At 40.5% G+C, this 20,274-nt stretch overlaps 1 protein-coding gene across 4 annotated transcripts in view; it reads left to right on the top strand.

Moving 5' to 3' along the window:
- Positions 1–19,154, top strand: part of PDE6C (phosphodiesterase 6C) — a 41,428-nt gene extending 22,274 nt beyond the window's left edge. Inside the window, exons 3-23 of one of the 4 annotated variants that reach the window (XM_083740869.1) lie at positions 1,220–1,309; positions 1,543–1,683; positions 2,206–2,280; positions 2,368–2,432; positions 3,362–3,428; positions 3,832–3,879; positions 4,385–4,534; positions 4,978–5,121; positions 5,236–5,307; positions 10,126–10,272; positions 11,582–11,689; positions 11,806–11,915; positions 12,756–12,843; positions 13,082–13,182; positions 13,739–13,846; positions 13,931–13,994; positions 14,737–14,811; positions 14,916–14,999; positions 15,627–15,780; positions 18,210–18,261; positions 18,878–18,896. In XM_083740869.1, the coding sequence (XP_083596995.1) occupies positions 1,220–1,309; positions 1,543–1,683; positions 2,206–2,280; positions 2,368–2,432; positions 3,362–3,428; positions 3,832–3,879; positions 4,385–4,534; positions 4,978–5,121; positions 5,236–5,307; positions 10,126–10,272; positions 11,582–11,689; positions 11,806–11,915; positions 12,756–12,843; positions 13,082–13,182; positions 13,739–13,846; positions 13,931–13,994; positions 14,737–14,811; positions 14,916–14,999; positions 15,627–15,780; positions 18,210–18,229 (1,911 nt within the window). In that variant the 3' untranslated portion in view covers positions 18,230–18,261; positions 18,878–18,896. The other 3 variants (XM_083740867.1, XM_083740866.1, XM_083740868.1) reach the window with 3 other exon arrangements.
- Positions 19,155–20,274: the final 1,120 nt, after the last annotated feature.

Genomic DNA, 20,274 nt, shown 5'->3' with positions numbered 1-20,274 from the left:
ATATCCAGAAATCAGTAGCAAAACATGTCAGCCTTCCAGGACACTCTGCTGCTGACTTTAAAGTAGCAATTATTTAACAAAGGAATTTCTACAGCAGGAAACAGCTGAATTACAGTTTGTGAGCCAGTGTGAAGTAATGGTTAAAGCAGGCATAGGCAAACTCAGCCCTCCAGATGTTTTTGAGACTACAGTTCCCATCATCCCTGACTACTGGTCCTGTTAGCTAGAGATGATGGGAGCTGTAGTCCCAAAACCTCTGGAGGCCTGAGTTTGCCTATGCCTGCGTTAGAGTCTTGGAACACGACTCAGTCATGAAGCTCACTGGGTGACCATTGGGCCAGTCATCATGTCTTAGCCTAACTTACCTCACAGGCTCGTTGTGAGGATGAAATGGGGAGGAGGAGAACCTTGGCAGATAAAGGTGGCATAGAAATGTAATAAAATAAATAAAAAGAAAATAAATCCATAAATTCAGTTCTATCCCTTGTGGCCAGAACTGGGATAATGGGTTTTTATCCCACTACAGGTGTTAATTAACTTTCCAATGCCAAGTGTTTGCATTACCAGCAATACTGTTCTGTGAATAGTCACTATTATGACTTTATGTCATTATAACTTTTTGTACTTGGTTGCGTTTAATTTCTCTCTGATCTCACTGGTTGTAATTTGTCTCTACAATCATGAATATATATATATATATATATATATATATATATATATATATATATATATATAAACAGTCAACACAGATTAAACGCATCGGATAATATTGTCATCAAAGCTTATGCAGTAAATTTGATTGTTTGTAAAGTGCCACAAGAACCTCTCCATTTTTTGCTACAACTAACTCACTGGAAATTATAGCATTGTTGGAACTTATGCATGTCGACTCAGAAGTAAGTCCCACTGAGTTCGGTGAGGTTTACTTCCAGGTAAGGGGATATAGGATTTCAGCCTTAGTGAGTAAAGATCTGGACAGGAGAAAGTTAGAGTCTTGTGTAAGCTGTTTGCCTTTCCAAGGAAGAGTGCGGTGCAAGTAACTACAACAACCATTATGAGCCACAATCCCACCAAAGCGCTGTGAAGGCCCATTGACTTCAGTAGCAGTAAGACATCTTTCTGCTTAAGTGTCTCACTGAAATAAGTGGAACTTGAAGCACTTAACTTTGTTTGGACCATGCCCATGATAATTGCTATTCTCTCTCTTTTTCCTTTGCAGCTATTTAACAAATACATTAATTTCCTTGCACTTGCTGTAAAGCAGTATCACACGGCATACTTGTACAATATTGAATCCAGAAAAAGTCAGGTAAAGTATTACATCTTACTTAATTAAATGTGAAGTCAGTGAAAGTCCCGTTACTTATTTTTCTTGCTGCTGCTTATGCTTTCATAATGTGCCCCAAAATGCAAAAGTATGTACTGATTGTGACACATTTCCTCATGATTTGCCAGTGTTGTCGTTTATGCTTCGGCCTGCATCAGTCAGAGTTTTAAATGTTTCCTCATTTCTCCCTCTCTCTCTCTCTCTCTCTTAAATAGATGCTTTTGTGGTCTGCCAACAAAGTATTTGAAGAACTTACAGATATTGAGCGACAGTTTCACAAAGCACTGTACACCATTCGAATATACTTAAACTGTGAAAGATATTCTGTTGGTCTGCTGGACATGACCAAAGAGAAGGTCACTACTATTTATTATAACTAATTAACCTAACTATACTTTTACAAAAGACTAATGAGGTGGTGCCAGAGAAGAGGCAGCTTGCCTTGCCCCCCACTTGTCACACTTGTCTTTACTTGAAGGAAAGGCACAGACAAATTGTAACTGAATCATCATTAAAATATAGCTGTGGTCTTAAGCATGCTTACTTGAAAGTTAACTGTCAGAAATCAAGAGGAGTTACTACTTCGGCTAAAATATGTTTTGGATGGGAGCATTATTTCTCTTTCATAAATGTGAAACAAGCATGCCCCTCCTCGAAATGTCTTTTGTTTCCCTCCCCACTTCCTAATTGTTGCTGCTGCCACTACAGGAAGGCTATATGATCTTGTGTATGGTGAGTCTATTTAAATCGAATCCACTTCAGCAGGACTGAAGCAGCCTAACTGGCCACAAGATCAGAGATGAACTCTTGTGCCCCGCCCCAATCCTTGGTGCCATTTTTCAGGGACATTTTGCTAATTCATCTATTACTATTCCCAGGAATTCTATGATGAATGGCCAATTAAACTGGGAGAAGCAGAGCCTTACAAAGGACCAAAAACACCTGATGGCCGAGTGAGTACAATTCTTTCATCTCTCCAAATCACAGCCTTCTGGATACTATTGACAGATTCTTACATTTCTTTCTCCCCTTGCATTTAGGAAGTCAACTTTTATAAGATTATTGATTACATCTTACATGGAAAAGAAGAAATCAAAGTCATTCCGTGAGTGTTTCCTGCCAGTTTGTTAGATAGTAATTAGTAGAGTGTGTTTGGAACAGGCCCAGATTGCGTGGGAGTGGGAGCACGTGGGGGTACTTGCTCTGGGTGGCAGGCTAGTGGGGTGGCAAAACAGCATCCCACCCTAGCTTGGTTCTGCTATGGTGGGCCATGCTGTGTTGTCCTGTTGCCAATGTGGTGTGGCTGTCTATGGCCCGCAATGGTGTTCCGTCCTTCATTTGCAAGTCAGAGTAGTCTCTGTAGCAAAGAAGACTGTCAGTGAGGCTTTGCATGGTGGATGGAGACGAGGCAAAAGGAGAGATATCTACTGCTGCTGCTGCTCTTTGTGCCCCAGGTCTGGGAAAATAGTAAGGATGTTGATGATGGTGATGATGGTTATGCAACATCCACTTAAGGAAGGGAGGGAAGTGGGAAGAGACTAGGGGTCCAGCCAGAGTCCAAGATGTTTCTTCCTTTCAGTGCCTGCTTTTGCCCTAAGATCTGGGGAGGGGGATTGAGGTGAGGGCAGCTGTGGGCACCATGCAATACCTTTCTGGTGTTTCTGTTTAAATGAAACAAGGCGCCTTTTCTCTCTCTTTGACATTGACCACGAGAGCAGCTTCTCTCTTGGTGATAAGGGTAGAGGGGTGGGATAGACAGACCAGAATACACAGAGGATGTAATTATTTGAGACAAACCTGAGAACAAGAATATGTGAGGGGGCGCTTTCCATATATTTTTATTAATGCCAATCTTGCTCCCAAACGCTCGGATTCATTACCCACAACAATTTTTTTAAAAAAACCTCTAAAGCCCACCCACCCACACCAACACCAGTCTGAAGAGCTTAATGGGTGTCACTGGTCACCTTTCAGTTTGTAGATCTGGTACTGGGTTTGGAAGTGCTCAATTTTATCTCATTCTCTTCTTCAAAGATCACCTCCTCCAGATCACTGGTGTCTTGCTAGCGGATTGCCAACTTACGTTGCTGAAAATGGATTTGTAAGTTTCAGGGGGGTTTTTTTATGCAGTTCCATATGTATAGGTGTATTTTGTTTAAATCTTTATATCAGTATGTTTCACAATAATCTAAATATATGTGTAAGGGCTCCTCCAGGTGACCTCCTTATTTGGCATTCATCCTGATTTCCTTGCACAAATTTCACCCAAAGTTTAGATTATAGCTGGTATTTACTTTAGGTTTACTTTACCCAGGCTCAGTGTATGTGAAGAGGTCTGTAGCCATAACAGCAGGAGCCCCCACTCTGTAGAAGCATCATCTAGAAGTGCCCCCAAGAAGATACAAGCAAAAATGCTCTACTTGGCCTGTCTCCTGTAACAGCTGACATCTGACATTTAAATGACACAACTTCTTTTTATTGTATTTCTCTCCATCTCTCTCCAGATTTGTAATATGATGAATGCACCAGCAGATGAATACTTCACTTTTCAGGTAGTGTCTTTTTGTTTATTGCATTAAGAAGTAAATAATGCTAAGATAATACATCAGCACTAGAGATGGATGAGACAATTCTTGGTCTGCTTTTTAAAGTGAATTTACCTAATTTGCCAGTCTTAGATTACATGTGGGTTGGAATGTAGCAACCAATCAGATCTAAAACATGTATCTTATGTGTTTATAATTGCCCAGAAGAAATAGTATTTTAAGGTAAAATGCATTGAATAGCACAGTAAAAAGTGTGCCGTGTACATTTATTGATTGATTAAATTTATATCTTTCACCCAAAGGAGTCCAGAGCTGCAAGTAATAAAAACATCTCAATGTCAATTTTCTCTCTGTGTGTGTGTTTAATTTGCAAAAAAACAGGGCACCCGACATGCAAAACTGACAGGGGATGAAAGTCGACTGATCTATCCATCCATTGTGTTCACACAGGCATTATAGTGCTTTAATACGTGTGTGGTAATGTAATTTCTTTTCTTTTTCTCTTCTGCAGAAAGAAGCTTTCGATGAGACAGGGTGGATTATTAAAAATGTCTTATCTTTACCTATTGTCAACAAGAAGGAAGAAATTGTTGGTGTAGCTACATTTTACAACAGGAAAGATGGCAAACCCTTTGACGAGCATGATGAACAGCTTACTGAAGTACGCTCCAAGTTGCTTGACATTGTCAGGCTAAAATCAGACACTGGAGGGAGGGTATTTTACCATAATTGGAAATTTAAAAACAAAATACTAACATCTTACACTACACTTCAGTATCTTGGGAAAGTAGTTGGTATGTATACAACCTATCCTGAGCATCTAATATATTGTCATAGTAAGTGTGAGGACTTGGATGTCACTGTTGCTTTTATCAACAGAAATTTCCTATAAAAAGTAATAATTTTCTATAAATGATAATCCCTATGGGTTTGATCCAAAGTAGTGGATAAATAACTTGTTCACTAATTAGTGATGCTCAAGTGCTAGTGGAAGACGTGTCTATAAAAGACAGGTGTTTTGCATTATCACAGTGTGTGTGCCTTCCCAGCTGTGCAGAGCAGATGGAAATACCTAAATGTTTATATTTATTTACTCCGTTTCAGATGCTTACACAGTTCCTGGGATGGTCTGTTTTAAATACCGACACCTATGACAAAATGAATAAGCTTGAAAACAGAAAAGACATTGCTCAGGAAATGCTGATGTATCAGACAAAGGCAACAGCGGCTGAAATTCAGACCATATTGGTGAGTGTGAGTTCAAAAATGTAGTTTGGACATTTTTGTACAAAAATGAAGTTTGGACATTTGTGTGAGATCAACTGAACTCAATGGTTTTATTTGCTTTCCCCCCCATGTTAGAAATACAAAGAAAAACTGAACTTAGATGTTATAGATGAGAACTGTGATGAGAAACAACTTATCAAAATTTTGGTAAGTAACTAAAGGCATACTTATATTTGATACGGGACAGGGCACTCGTTGTTTGTTTGGGATGGTGTTAGACTGTCCCCAGAGGATCAGATACAGAGTCTGAGGATACTCCTATTCTGTCTTTCCTCTGAAGGCTGAGGTAGTTGCAGGGGCATGAAATGCCTGTTGCCAGTTGCACCTGCTTCACCATGTACAGGTGAAGCCTGGCCACAGTAACCCACACCTACATTGACTACTGTATTGACTACAACCCCTCCCACCAGATGTCAAAGAGAACAACAACTACCAGACTTTTAGAAGACATCTGAAGGCAGCCCTGTTTAGGGAAGCTTTTAATGTTTGATGTATCACAGTATTTTAATACTCTTCTGGAGGCCGCTCAGAATGGCTGGGGAAACCCAGCCAGATGGGCGGGGTATAAATAATAAATTATTATTATTATTATTATTATTATTATTATTATTATTATTATTATTATTATATTACTGTATTGCACTCTGTGTGCATCCTGAAGATGGTTCAAAGATGATGCAGCATGGGTACCAACAAATGGGAGCATGGAACACTGTCACCGAGTCCCATTCAAGATGTTGACTCTGATATATAAAACCCTAAAAGGCTTGGTGCGGGGGAACAGACATCTGATTATATGAAAGCACGCCTCTCCCAATACTATCCTGCCCATGATCCCAGCTCGGCTGCGGAAGTGCTATTAGCTGTACTATCATCAAGGGAGATCCAATTAAGTGGAACTGGGCTACAGCTTTCCAATGAGCTTTCTGCTGAGATCAGGCAGGCAGAAAACACCATTATTTCACTGAGTCTTTATGCATTAGTTGTATGTGTTAATTTATATTGTTATTCAGAGATGATAAATATTATGAGCATTGGGTACTGGTTCTAGACGTTTTAGTGATTTAATTTTGTTTATGTTATTTGTTTAGATTTATGTGATTTAATGTTGCAACAAGCCTGTGACCTTAGGGTGAAGCATGGGATATGAAGTCTTAACGAATAAACAAGCAAAGAATAGCTCTTGCTCACACTGGGCTTTTGCTGCAGTTTTGTGAGCTCTGGTGTAGAGGGAAGGAACCATGCCCAAGAAAGCATTTGTAGGGGAGTTTGATGAATTCATTGCTACTACAGCTGTGTGCCTCTCTATGACTTCATATAGTATATGCTTGGGTAGGACTGTATTGCAGGGAGACACAGGGTTGTTATTGAAAATGAAATCCACATGTTAAGCGTTCTCTCATTTTGTATCATGTCTTTGTTATGTATATATGTCAGATTTTCATGGCATCATGTGCTTCTGCACCACTGCCAACCAAATATGTACAGCATCCTATCATGGCATAGGGAGAAGAAAAATTAATGGGAAATAGACTTGACACAGAATGCCATTTTCACTAGGAGTCTTCTATAACAAAGAGTTGTGCCCTGAGATTCATTAAACCATTGGAGGGAATTCTTAGGCTCAGGGGCCAGTTGCATTACAGACCTTTTTATCTGGCCTTCAGGATTCTCCCCAGATCACACCCCTCCCTGGCATTGATCTGTGTTCTCCTTGCGTTATTTTGCCTGAGCTCTTGAATTGTGGTAATGCCTCTAGTTTGCCTGGATAGTGAGGTGTGTGTGTTGAAAATAAAAATCAAGGTCCCATGTTTTCCCCCACTGAGCTTGTATGTGAGAAAACATTGGGCTGAAAAACTCTAGAAAATAATGCAGCCAAATTCCTGATAGAGAAGGGCACCTAAATGTAAGGTCTGATCTCCCGTGCACTGCCAAATACAACGGCTTTATCCTATTAGAAAGCTTGGAATCCCAGCTTGCTAATGGGATAAAGCAGGTGTTGCATCTTAAAACTGTCATTGCTCCAGAAGTGACTGGCTCTTGCCCTTGACCTGGGATCAGAATAAATAGAAGAGGGAACCTACTTACTTTGAAAAGAATGATAATAAAAAGGGAGGCATGTTGAGTTTTGCACTCAATATCCCCAGTGCTAAACAGCAGTTCCATTGGGCACTGTGGAATATAAGTAGATTCTGTATTTGGTACAGAAACAACTTTGGTCACCCTGACCCATGACCAGTGCCAGGAGAGGGATTCCCCTGGACTTCTCAATGACTTTTCATACTATGGAGCAGTGGCGGAGCTTCATGCTTTGGCACCGGGGTGGGGGTGGGGCGAAGAGCAAACGGGGGCGGGGCTGGCGCGCATCCCGGAGGTGTGGCGCCCAGTGCAGGCGGGGGGGCAGCCATGATGGCACCCCACCGGGATTGTGCTGCTGGGGGCAGTGCGCTCCCCCCGCACTCCTCTTCCTCCACCAGTGCTATGGAGTGGACCATGATATCCTTCTGGCTAGGCTATCTGGATTGAGAACTGGAGGTATAATTTTACAGTTCCCACCTGAATAGGCAATTTCAGATGATGACGCTGGGGGACCACTGATCAGCTCAACAACATTTATACTGTGGTGTTCCATGGGACTAAGTCTTGTTCCTTGCTTTTTTATTACCTACCATGAAACCACTGAGTTAGGTCACCCAGAGATTTGGGCTGAGATGCCATCAGTATAAGTGCTACATTGGTGCTTGAGTACAGTAACGGACTGTATGAGGGCCAACAAACCAAGTCTCCATTCATATAAGACAGAGGGGCTTTCTGTAGCATGTTTGTGTATTCAAATGTCCCCCCCCCCATTCTGGATGGGGTTGTAGTCCCTCTGAAGGAACAGGTTTGCAGTATGAGGATGCTCCTTCCACAGTCTCTGTCACTAGAGGTGCAAGTTTCCACTGTGGCATGAATCCCCTTTTACCAGCTTAGCCTGATTTTCCAGCTGTTGCTCTGGTAACCTTTAGATTACTGTATGTGTGCAGCTGCAACTGCACACATCACCGCAACTCAGGAAGTGTCCAGAAAAGGGGGCATAGCAGTACTGAGTGGGCTTATGCCCACTCCGCTGACATGCATGGCAGCCAGGTACATAACCCCCACGCAAAACAATGGTTGACTTTAGTTGATAATATGGCTGTTAGACTGCTAAGTGAGACTGGACATCATGATCATGTTGTGCTGGTGTTTTGATAACTGTGCTGGCTCCTAGTCTGTTTTGGGGTGCAGTTCCAAGTGCAGAGTCTTGATCTTTAAAACCCTTAATGGATTGAGCCCAGGCTGCCTGAAATATTGTTTATTCCCTGCCCACACTTTGAGATTGTCCTCATCTGAGGCCCCTTGTTTAGGTTCTTCCAACATCCGACATGTGGTGTGTAACTCTTGGGGGACAAAGCATTTTCAGAGGTGGTGACTCAGCTTAGAATGTTCTCCCCAGAAATATGCTCTGACGGTTTTCTGGCACCACATGAAGATTTCTAATTTAAATTTTTTTTGTTAAATTGCTTTATTTGAATATTGTTTTTATAGAGTTGCCGCTTTTAGATTACCGTATTTTTTGCACCATAACACTCACTTTTTTCCTCCTAGAAAGTAAGGGGAAATGTCTGTGCGTGTTATGGAGCGAATGCCTGCGGGTGACGGGGGGATCTGCTGCAGTCGTGAGCAGAGGATCCATGGTTCCCCTTCCTTCCCTCCTCCGTGGTTACAAAGCATGGATCCACATGGATCCTTAGGATTTTTGCATTGGGCTATTCCAAACTCACTGTCAGATCACATGTCTGTGGCCACAGCATGAACCACAAAAATCATATATCCACTATTTCATTTAGAATATATATTTTTTTGGTTTTCCTCCTCTAAAAACTACGTGCGTGTTATGGTCTGGTGCGTGTTATAGAGCGAAAAATACGGTATTTTAATGTAGCAATGCTTTTACAAAGCAATGTCCTCTATATCTTTTAGGCTATGCACAGCTCTCCAAATAATGCCTGACAGTCTAAGGCAGGCATCCCCAACCTTCGGCCCTCCTGATGTTTTGGATTACAATTCCCATCATCCCTGGCCACTGGTCCTGTTAGCTAGGGATCATGGGAGTTGTAGGCCAAAACATCTGGAGGGCCACAGGTTGGGGATACAATAGTTTGAAAGAACATTCAAAGTGGTGCAAAAGTTTTTAAAAAATTCTATAACATACACTCATGCACATGTATTTTGGCCTACTGTTGCCTTTCATCCTCAGAAAGGTTTTGTAGGTTTTTGAAACAATTCTGTTTTGAAAACCTGCAAAACCTGTTGAGCCAGAGGGGGAAGTGGGATCATTATACACACCAGAAGCCGCAATCTGTCTATAATCATGTCACCTTCAACTCTTTAGGGAAAAAATAATAATATTCTCTAGAACCAGGCCTGCCCAACCTGTGACCCACCAAGCTGCACATAGCCCACCAGTGGCCATTAGTAGCCCATTCAACCTTCAAGATTTGCTCCTTTGCCTGGCACAGAAAAAAAGAAAGAGAAAACAGGATGGCTGGGGTGGGTAAAAGTCAAGCACCTGGCAGCCACAATGCATTTTTTTGTGTGAGCTGTGTTCAGTCTGATGGGTCACAATTTGGGCCAGTCTGATCTAAACAATATACCGGTATACCCTATGATCTAAGTGCATCTAACTGGATCTAACCAATGCATAAACATATGCCTCCCCACCTTAAAAATAATTTGGAGATATTAAGCAACTTAGTATGCAATGCTAATTTTTCTAGAACTGTTGCTTGAAACATGAGAGATCTGTATATTCATGGTGGTTTTGATTCCAAAGTGTTGGCATGGCAACCCTCCCACGGAAGCTGAAGACAGAAAAATTATCTCCGCCTAATCCCTTGTGACATGTCAAACTGATGGAGTTTTGTTTGGTTTTCCCAACAGAAAGAGGAATTGCCTGAACCAAAGGATGTAGAACTTTATGAATTTCGCTTCAGTGACTTCCCCGTTACAGAACATGAGTTGATCAAGTGTGGGATACGGATGTTCTTTGAGATAAATGTTGTGGAAAAGTTCAAAGTACCAGCAGAGGTCAGATATATTTTGCCTTGTTTCCCTAAGCCTGTGCCATATGAAACAAAGAACATAGCATTACCTTTGCAGACCTAGTGTGCCATTAATAGTCCTAAATATGAGGCAGATCTGCTCTTGTATATATATTCAGCTGTGGTGCGCCAGGATGCACCATTTCATCATGCAAACTAAGCCAGGGAATAGGCGGTGACACAACACAGAAGAGGCAATATGGAGTGTAGGCCTGACTCTATGTCATAGGCAGGCCCACAGGCACCCTCCATCTTATGCAGCTGCTCCTCATAACTGGCACCAGTCAGTCACCAAACAGGATTGCCCTCCCTTTGCATCAGCTGGGTATCTGGTGCTTTGGAAACTACTTAAGTGGGCTTTGACAAATCCCTACTCTTTCTGATGATGATGATGATTTGTATATTAGCAAATGTAAAGCACAATAAAACACCAAACATTAAAAGCTTCCCTATAAAGCCCTGTCTTCTAAAAGTTGTGTAATTCTTTATTTCCTTGACATCTGATGGGAGGGCGTTCCACAAGCAGGGTGCCACTACCAAGAAGGCCCTCTGCCTGGTTCCCTGTAACTTTACTTCTCACAGTGAGGGAACCATCAGAAGGCCCTCAGAGGAGGACCTCAGTGTCCTGGCTGAATGATGGGGGTGGAGACACTCCTTCAGGTATACTGGGCTGAGGTTGTTTAGGCCCAACCTTTACCTATATCATGTCAGACGTAGGGTGGGTGGAGGCGGATTACCCAAAATGGTCTTGCAGGCCAAGATGAGCTGAGAGGGGACTTGACCCCTGGTCTCCTAGGTCACAGTCCCAGACCCTCCAAGTGCCCCTATTTTCCAGGGATGTCCCTGATTTAGAGATGCCCTACCAGTTTCTGATTTGATCCTAGAATGTCCCACTTTTCCTTAGGATGTCCCTGTTTTCATTGGAGAAATATTGGAGGGTATGGAATTATCTGACCTCCAAGCCATCTGAAGGCAATCCTGTATAGGGAAGTTTTTTTAAAAAAATTAAAAATGTTTTATTATGTTATTATATATGTTGGAAGCTGCCCAGAATGGCTGGGGCAACCATGTGTGGGTGTTTAAAATCACTATGGCATGGGAATTCCCTATTTTCATTGGAGAAATGTTGGAGGGTATGTAGTCTAATATTCTGTTAACGCTACGCTGACACAAAATCAGGATTAATCTCAACTTTATTATAGTACAACCAATTTTATAGCTGTGGTGAAATAGCTTCATATTTTGTTTACAAGACTTAAAAGTACAGAGAATCAAGTGCTTTTCATTTGCCACAGGTGCTTACAAGGTGGATGTATACTGTGAGAAAAGGCTATCGTGATATCACTTACCACAACTGGCGGCATGGATTCAACGTTGGGCAGACCATGTTCACCCTTTTGATGGTATCTTTTGTTTCTCTGAATCTATGCCTAAATTTGTTTTTCATTTGTAACACACCTGCAGAGATGCAACGTTGTTATTGGTTTGTTTGTTTTTAAAAACCCTTCTCTTTCTATAGACAGGTAGAATAAAGAAATATTATACGGACCTAGAAGCCTTTGCTATGGTATCTGCAGCTTTTTGCCATGACATTGATCACAGAGGGACCAACAACTTGTATCAAATGAAGTAAGTGGTATCTGTTGACATATACATCTGGAACAACTGTCTTAAAAGTAGGGAACATGATTGGATGGTGGTGAAAAGAAATTGTCATTATCTAAAGCAGCCAGTTCAACTTAGTGCCTAATGGATCAGACCACATATGCATCTAGGTTAAAATGCTCTTTTCTGCAGTGGCCAACCAGGCATACGTAGTAGATAAATTTGCTGTGGTGGGAGCAACATGCATCATTTATTGGTCCTCTTGTTCAGATAGCCACTTATTGCAAAAACAAAACACAACCCCAAGAACCCACCACCCACACTTCCATTCCTCCTTTATATCTACACCATGGGTAGGCAATCACCTTAAAAATCCAGCCCACGGATGGTCCGGGAATCAGCATGTTTTTACATGAGTAGAATGTGTGCATTTATTTAAAATGCATCTCTGGGTTATTTGTGGGGCATAGGAATTGGTTCATTTTTAATTTCCCCCCCAAAATGTAGTCTGGCCCCCCATAAGGTCTGAGGGACAGTGGACCGGCCCTCTGCTGAAAAGGTTTGCTGACCCCTGATCTACATAGTCGGTTGCCTGCTACTTCATGGTGGTCAGCTAGATCAGTCAAGGAGGGACAGCTGAACTCTGGACTCAGCTTATCTCTTTCATGCGTGAAAGTTGAAGTCAATAACTATATTACAACAGGATGGACCAGCAGGAAGACATGTTGTTGGTACTCTATGAAGGAGAATAGTTTCCTATTAATTAAAAGCAAATTAGTGTGGATAAGCTCTACAGTATGTAAGTTCATGGTTCAGAAATACACCCTGTGGATTATTTTAAACTATATAATTGTGTTTCATCAGGTCAGCATCTCCACTGGCAAGACTTCATGGCTCTTCCATTTTAGAAAGACACCATCTAGAGTACAGTAAAACCTTGCTACAAGATGAGGTCTGTGTCTGTGTTCAGGTTATTTATTTGTACTTATTTTGTCCAGAATGTCTGTTATTAGCTACTTATATACAACTTATACACAACAGTACTGCTATCCCTAGTTTTTGTTTTTATTTTGGATGACTAGGAAATACTAAGACAGTTTACTTTAAGTAGATGCATTATTATACAGTAGCATATACACATGGAATAATTTTGTAAACTGTATTGATTTGCAAAAATCTCCATCTTGCAGAGTTTAAACATCTTCCAGAACCTAAATAAGCGCCAGTATGAAACTGTTCTACATTTATTTGAAGTTGCAATCATAGCAACTGACTTGGCTTTATATTTCAAGTAAGTGCTAAATTCTTTTCTACTATAATGCTTTCTTATGAAAATATAAAATGCAGCTACTGTGGCCATTTTACAATTTTTAAAAACTTTTTTTCTGTGCAGTTTTTCATGTTTTGAGCCTACTAGATTAAAAATGTTTTTAAGTATTACTTTAACAAAGCAAAAACATAAACAATGTAAAAAATAAATGCATTTATGTATGGAATGATTTTTTGTCTGTCTCATCATGTGAAAAACAACAACTAGTCAGATACCCTGTACACTGTGTACATATTGGTGCATATTTAAACTAAAGGATACCTGAAAAGTGATGATAATGTGATTCCATTGTTAATCTTAGCAAAGGTTTACCTGACAGGGTTAGTCCATTAGGTCATTACTGCAATTAGAAACGCAACGTAATTAACTTTAGTGCCTAATATCCATCAGGGTTTCTTGCTGTTGGGCCTCAGAATTCCATTTCAGAGGCCCATGTTGGGCTCCAGGACAGTAAAATTCCCAAGTAGGCTGTAAAAGGGACCATGCGTGCATTGTAAAAGTCACCATATTTCCACAGGAAAAGGACTATGTTTCAAAAGATTGTGGATGCAATTGAAAAGATGGAAAAAGAAGAGGAAGCAATTAAATATATATCTATGGACCCAACCAAAAAGGAAGTAATAATGTAGGTCAATTTCATTTTACCCTTCCTCCACTAAGGCTAGTACTGTTTTTCCTCCTGCTATAAATCTATTATCTTTATTTAAAGGGCAATGATGATGACTGGCTGTGACTTGTCTGCTATCACTAAACCTTGGGAGGTACAAAGTAAGGTGAGCATCTTCAGAATCAAGTTTGATGTAATTTTTATTGAGAGAAAATACATGAGGCTTTTATTTCAGTAATATCTAGATATATGTTTGATGCTGAAGCATGTGAAGATGTTTGTTGATTTCCAGATTTGTTCCCTATTCTTTTTCCAAAACGAGCTTACCATAACAATAATAAAGAAATTCAGAAGAGCAGATCCTGCTGATCAGACCAAGGGTCTGTCTGGCCCAAGCACTCTGCAAAGCCCTCAAGCAGATGGTCTTTGCCATCCCAAGCAACTGGTGTTCAGACAGATGTAGGCTCTGGCTCTGAGCTAAAAGCTAAGGCCAATCATTCAGGTTTGGTAATATTTTAAAGCCATCTAAACCATTGGCCATAACCATCTCTTGCAGCAGTGAATGCCATCAGTTAGTGAGTTCCAGAGGGTAGCGAGTAGACAGCATACTATTCATTTCCAGCTATAGATACTGGAGTAACATATTAAATACTTGTAGAATGCATTCCCACATTCTTCGCTGTGATACATTTCAATTCAGAGTTGGATTCAGTACATGTTTGTGGTATTTCAAAACGATCAGAATGTGTGGCAAATATATCTTATTGGTCATTTTTAAAGAGTTATTACTATGATGGCAAAAACACATTCTTCTGCTACGTTTTCTGTGGAACAGGTTGAATACGGTTTTAGGTTACAATTGCTGTTTAATCTTGAATCTTTCAATAGAAGCCATTATTCATTCTTAGGTTGCCATCATGGTTGCAAATGAATTCTGGGAGCAAGGTGATCTTGAACGAACTGTCCTACAGCAACAGCCAATTGTAAGTGTTTCATTGTAATTATATTATCTATTATATTGTTTTGTTTTCAAAACAAAGACTTCCAAGTATTTCAACTGACTATATCTGCTTCATTCATTTTTTAGCCTATGATGGACAGGAACAAAGGTGAAGAACTGCCCAAGCTTCAAGTTGGTTTCATTGATTTTGTGTGTACTTTTGTATACAAGGTAAGACAAATAATTTGAGTGTCATATTATTCCATTTTTACAATGTATACCTAAATTTTTAGACATAAAGAATTATGAGTCAAATATGTATGTTAAATGGTTACAACTGTGCATGTTTTGAACTGTTGAGTCTCCTAAAACATCTCCTACTGGTATTACTCAGAGCTTTTCATATCAGGATGTCTGATCCTCCCTACTTTTAAGTTTCCTTTCAATGTAAATACCACCATTCTTATCCTATACATACACTAAGGACAGAATTAGATTTTCATCAGCAAATACATGGTTTCTAATCACAAATTTGCCTCTTGGGGCATTTACAGGGGAGAACCCAACACTTTCCCTCATTTGACTGGGAAATCAAGTTTCTAAGCCAGGCTGGGGGAATTAAACCCCTTCTGCCCATCAACCACTTATTTTTGACAAATGCTACCTTATCCTGCCATTGCGCATCAGAAACCTTCCTGCTAGCCAACTTAGTTCTGCCCTGAGATAAATATGTTTGTCACCGCAGCTTGCCAGCTAATGGCCATCTTTAGTCTGCACATGTCAGAAATGTCTGTTACTACTGTAGATACACCATTTCACCATGAAAGGTCAGTTTACTGATCTGCACTGTTTACTTAGGAATTCTCGAGGTTCCACAAGGAAATTACGCCTATGTTTGATGGTCTTCAAAACAACCGGGTGGAATGGAAGTCACGAGCTGACGTGTATGAAGAAAAGATGAAGAAGATTGAGGAAGAAAAGAAAAGGCAGGAGGAAGAAGCTGCCAAGAAAGGTTAGGCATATAAAAATGTGTTCCTACATGCATGCACATGCATGCACATGCTTGTGCAATTTGGGTAACTTTGGCTGGATTTGGCATTCAAGGCCAAAGTCTGTTGATCAGCACTTAGTGGTAAGTAGGGATGGAATGGGCTGGATTAAGAGATTCCGTGAGCTGAGCTCTGCAAATGAAACCTTTGACTCACAGAAGGGGAGAGAGGCGATTTTCAACGGTTCCCCTTTCTGCTTGCTACCCCTCCTTCCACCCCATAAAATGTGTTCCAGAGTGCATTAGGGGCTCTGGAACACCATGGAAGGTGGCAGAAGGAAGGTAGACTTGGTTGAAAGTCATCCCCTCTGCAGCTTTCATGAGCAGCAGCCATTAGTGGGACCCTAACCCTTCTGTGAATAGAAGAAACCTCTGGTTTTGCTGCTGGAACACCAAGTCATCTGGTGCTTCCTCTCACCATCTTAGCTCAGTACACCTTTTGCTCAGAGTTTGTCTTCCAGGAAGCACAATCGCAAGTCAAACACCTGTGTTACATGTGCCCCAGTCTCTGAGTGGTAAGAGATTTCAGGAGTACCAGGCAAACCTCAGGTTTGATTTCCTGAGAATGAAGGTCACTGGAAACTGTGGTGCCACTGCAAATGCTAGATGAGCATTCCGTTGTAGAGAGAGTATACCGGACCAGTCCTGCCAAATGTAGTGTGCAGCAGGAAGCCAGCAGAGAAAGCCCGCAGTGCAGGGGCAAAGGTAGTACACTCTCCCTCCCACCATGAGTTCCCCCAAGCATTTCAGCAGAGAAAAAAGCACCTGCGTGGAGAAGGAGAAGGAAGAGAATTGTCCAAGGTACGGTGTGTGTGTGTGTCTTCAATCTATTTTACCTGCTCAGAGGTTGCCTAAGTGCCTCTGCCCTACCATGTCATTAGCTGCTGTATAGGCTGCAATCTGATATCCACTTACCTCAGAGGAAGCCCCATTGAACTCAGTGGAACTTACTTCTCCAAGTGGATATGTACATGATTGAGCTGTTAGTGGGGAAAGTGGAAGAGTCACAGTAGCATTACTTGCCAGTTCGAAAATCCTTAGCAAAATCTCCCTTTAACACACTAGAGAAATCAACTGGTGTTGTTATATGTTGAACTAGACATCTATTTCTAGCCTAAATTTAAGAAGTGAGTCTTGGCAGAAGGAAAAGGAAAATGGCATGAGCAATTGAATCGACTTCATCTTGTGATGCTTTCATAACTTTTTAAAAATGCATTGTTCCCTATGAGGATACAATACTTTATTTTCATGCTGTTCCTTGCACAAACCTGAGTCCAAAACAAATAGTATCCTTGCCAAAAACAATAGAAAATGTTGTTGTATCTGTTATTCCAGCTGCAACGACAAATTCACATTCATGTTTGCCTTCTGGACTTGATATTTCCCAAGTTATTAGCAAGACTCAGAAAAATGCAGTCAGCCCAATCCTGCTAAGGAGATCTGCATAAATAAACAGGCTTACCACTTAGATTTGGAACTAAGAGTATAGGATCGGGTGCAAGTGAAAAAGTCTATTCATCTGTACTTGACTGCCTTGAATAAGATGCATATTCCAAAGTGCATTCCATTGTGCCTGTACATTTTCCCATGCAACAAGGTATGTGGTAATACCTTGTGGATACATAGCTAGGGCTACATCAGGGCCAACAGCTAAGCTGGTTTGTAACATAGAAATTGGCACCCTACACAATTCATTTTTTCTTTTAAATGATGAGATGCTTTTGCCTTTTCTCTTCCTGTGAAAAATGTGGATGTGTTTGGGAAAGTGCTTTGGGTCTTTGGTCCTCTGATCTGCTAATTTTAATTTCAAAAAGAAAAGCCGCCTTTAAAAAGCATCTTTTAAAAGTAGGTGAAGACAAGATAACATTGAAAGATTGCTCCTCTAAAAGCTATGAAAATATTATTTTTGGCAGGATGTATTTAAAATAGTCTGTACAATATTCAAGGATTATTATTAGTCATTACAGTGTTACAGTGAAACAGTAAGCTCACAAAATCAGGGTCTTTATAGAAAGAGATCAATGGTCTAAAAATTGTAGAAACACTTCAGTTTTGTATATAGGCATGTAAGGACCATTCAGATACTTCACTGATACAACAGTGCAATCCTGAAACATTAGGTAGGCTATATAGTAGGTAGTTCAATATATGATTTGGATTACACTCATATCTTTGGACCACCTGGTTGTGATGCTGCATTGAATGCTTGCCTTTCAAAATAAAAACAAATTTTATTTGCTGAACCACTACAGTGGAAAGTTCAGAACAGAAAATAAACAGGATGATATGAGATATTACAAAAATTAAGATCAATATTTTGAATATCATGCTGTTAATTATAGGTAAACATTCTAGAGGCTAGGCCACTGATCATGTGACGTGTTTCAATGCAGGTGGAAAGGGTCGAAAATAACCTAGTAGCATGGTGATCCACAGCTTTCAAATGTAAGTTTTCATTCTAATGTTGCTATGTTAATTTACATGAACCAGAAAGCAACAATTTGCTTTACCACAAAGAGAAAAACTATGAAAAATTAAAACCTGTGGAATCATTTGAAAGACGTTGGAAGCAATAGAAAAAGTAGTTTTAGGGTTTGATTTTGAGATTCAATAAACGTTCTTGGGTCCCGTCCCCCCCATGTCATCTGTATTCAGGATAAAAAAGTCCACATTTTTTCCTCCCAAAGAGTTTGGAGGATTATATCAACCTATGATTTAATTTCTGTCCGAAGACCTTTCATTAGCTACAGTTTTGTCAATGCAGTTAAGTATACCTAGTTGCTGAAACTTTCCAGGAAGAGTGGTTCAGTGTGTGTTTGTCCTTTGAAAAGTTTTCATATTTTGTGCCATACCTTAGGTGAATAATATTTGGTTATTAGTCATCAAGTTGCTAAATGGTTATTCATCAAATGGCACAATTGCTGATAATGTGTTGAGCTTTAAAATGGCCAAACACACGTGCTTTCATGCCACAAAGTAAACACCTGTAAAATACCTAATGTATACTATTAAAACACACACACATCACCTCAATAACCCTTTGCTTTCTGCTTTTTATTAGCTGAAGCAGCAGCAGCAGCAGCAGGAGGCGGCGGCGGTGGTGGTGGAGGAGGAGGAGGTGGAGGAGAAGAGGGCAAATCAAAAACATGTACAATTTTATAACTGACTTCAATGGCACTAAAAAAACATCAAGGACAATATTTCTGCTACAGTGGAAGAAATCTAGGAAGATCTTCAGTGAGCCTGGGGATTTCTCTGAAACATAAAGTAGCATACAGTCCAGTCCTTACTTGTCTGCCATTTCCAGTGGAATCAACAGTGACAGCATTGGGAGGAAACTGAAAAAAAATCACGACGAATGGATGAAATATAATCAGAGATTAATTTGTACAAGTGGATTATGGGTTCATTTCTTGGGTTGCTGTCACCCTCAATTTATACAGAATGTTTTTTATTAAACGAATTAAAGCTGCGAACTGTCAGGATTTTTACACTATTTTCTGTCAATTTCATATAAGCATCTCTACATTGCACACCTTGTAATCCCATAATTAGTAATGGAGAACAATAGGTTTTATATTATGTTTAGCCCTTTCATCTGGAATTATTTATCTTCTTTTCCCTGTACTGTTACAAATAAAGTTGCAGCAGATGTCATGTTAGTAGCTGTAATTCCAGCATCAGATTTGTGCCTATAAACAGACCTATTGCACATGCATATATACACACCTTGATCCAGAGTTTCAATGGGTGCAGGAGATGTAGTGCAGGGATGAGCAGTCTTAAGGCCCGCAGGATCGACTTTGCTTTTTTTACTAGCATACCGAGGTTCACCAACCAGAGCCAGATGGTTCAATAGGGAGGATGAGTACTCAGAAATAATGACAAGGCACCTCTGTCCACTCTTTGCTTTGCTTCAGAAGCTTAACTTAGGTGTTGCAGAGGGGGGAGCCTGTTAGTTACTGCTATCAGTTATCTGAGAATCAGACAACCTTGCCAATTTCCCAGAGATCACAACCAGCCTTCAGCCCACTCCAGAGCAGACAGGGAGAAATCCCATCCACAAGAGCTGCTCTATTCTTAAATGGAGGTAGTAAATCTTTGCCCATTATTTTGCATATGTGGATCTGTTGGATCCACTGAAATGAATGGAAGGTTCATGTACACACAAACTCTTGTGTTCTGCTAATCGCCTCTGCAGTGTGGGAGCTACTGTAGTGTGACTCTTTCCCACACTGGAAAGATACAATCTGAAACCTGAGACCACGTTGGTGGAACCCGTGCTGTATATCGTTCATTTTCACACCAGTATTCCCATTTCCATACCCTTCTCACATAACCTGGCACTTCCCATGATAGCTTTGTGGTACAAAATGAATCGTGTAGTAAAAAGTATGTGAGAAGGCAGGCTTATCTGTTAACAAATCACACAAACACAGCAATTTTATCGGTCATAAC

This window comes from Podarcis gaigeae (assembly GCF_964106915.1).
Source record: "Podarcis gaigeae genome assembly, chromosome: 5".
Lineage (NCBI taxonomy): Eukaryota > Metazoa > Chordata > Lepidosauria > Squamata > Lacertidae > Podarcis > Podarcis gaigeae.
This window is presented reverse-complemented; position numbering and strand designations above follow the sequence as displayed.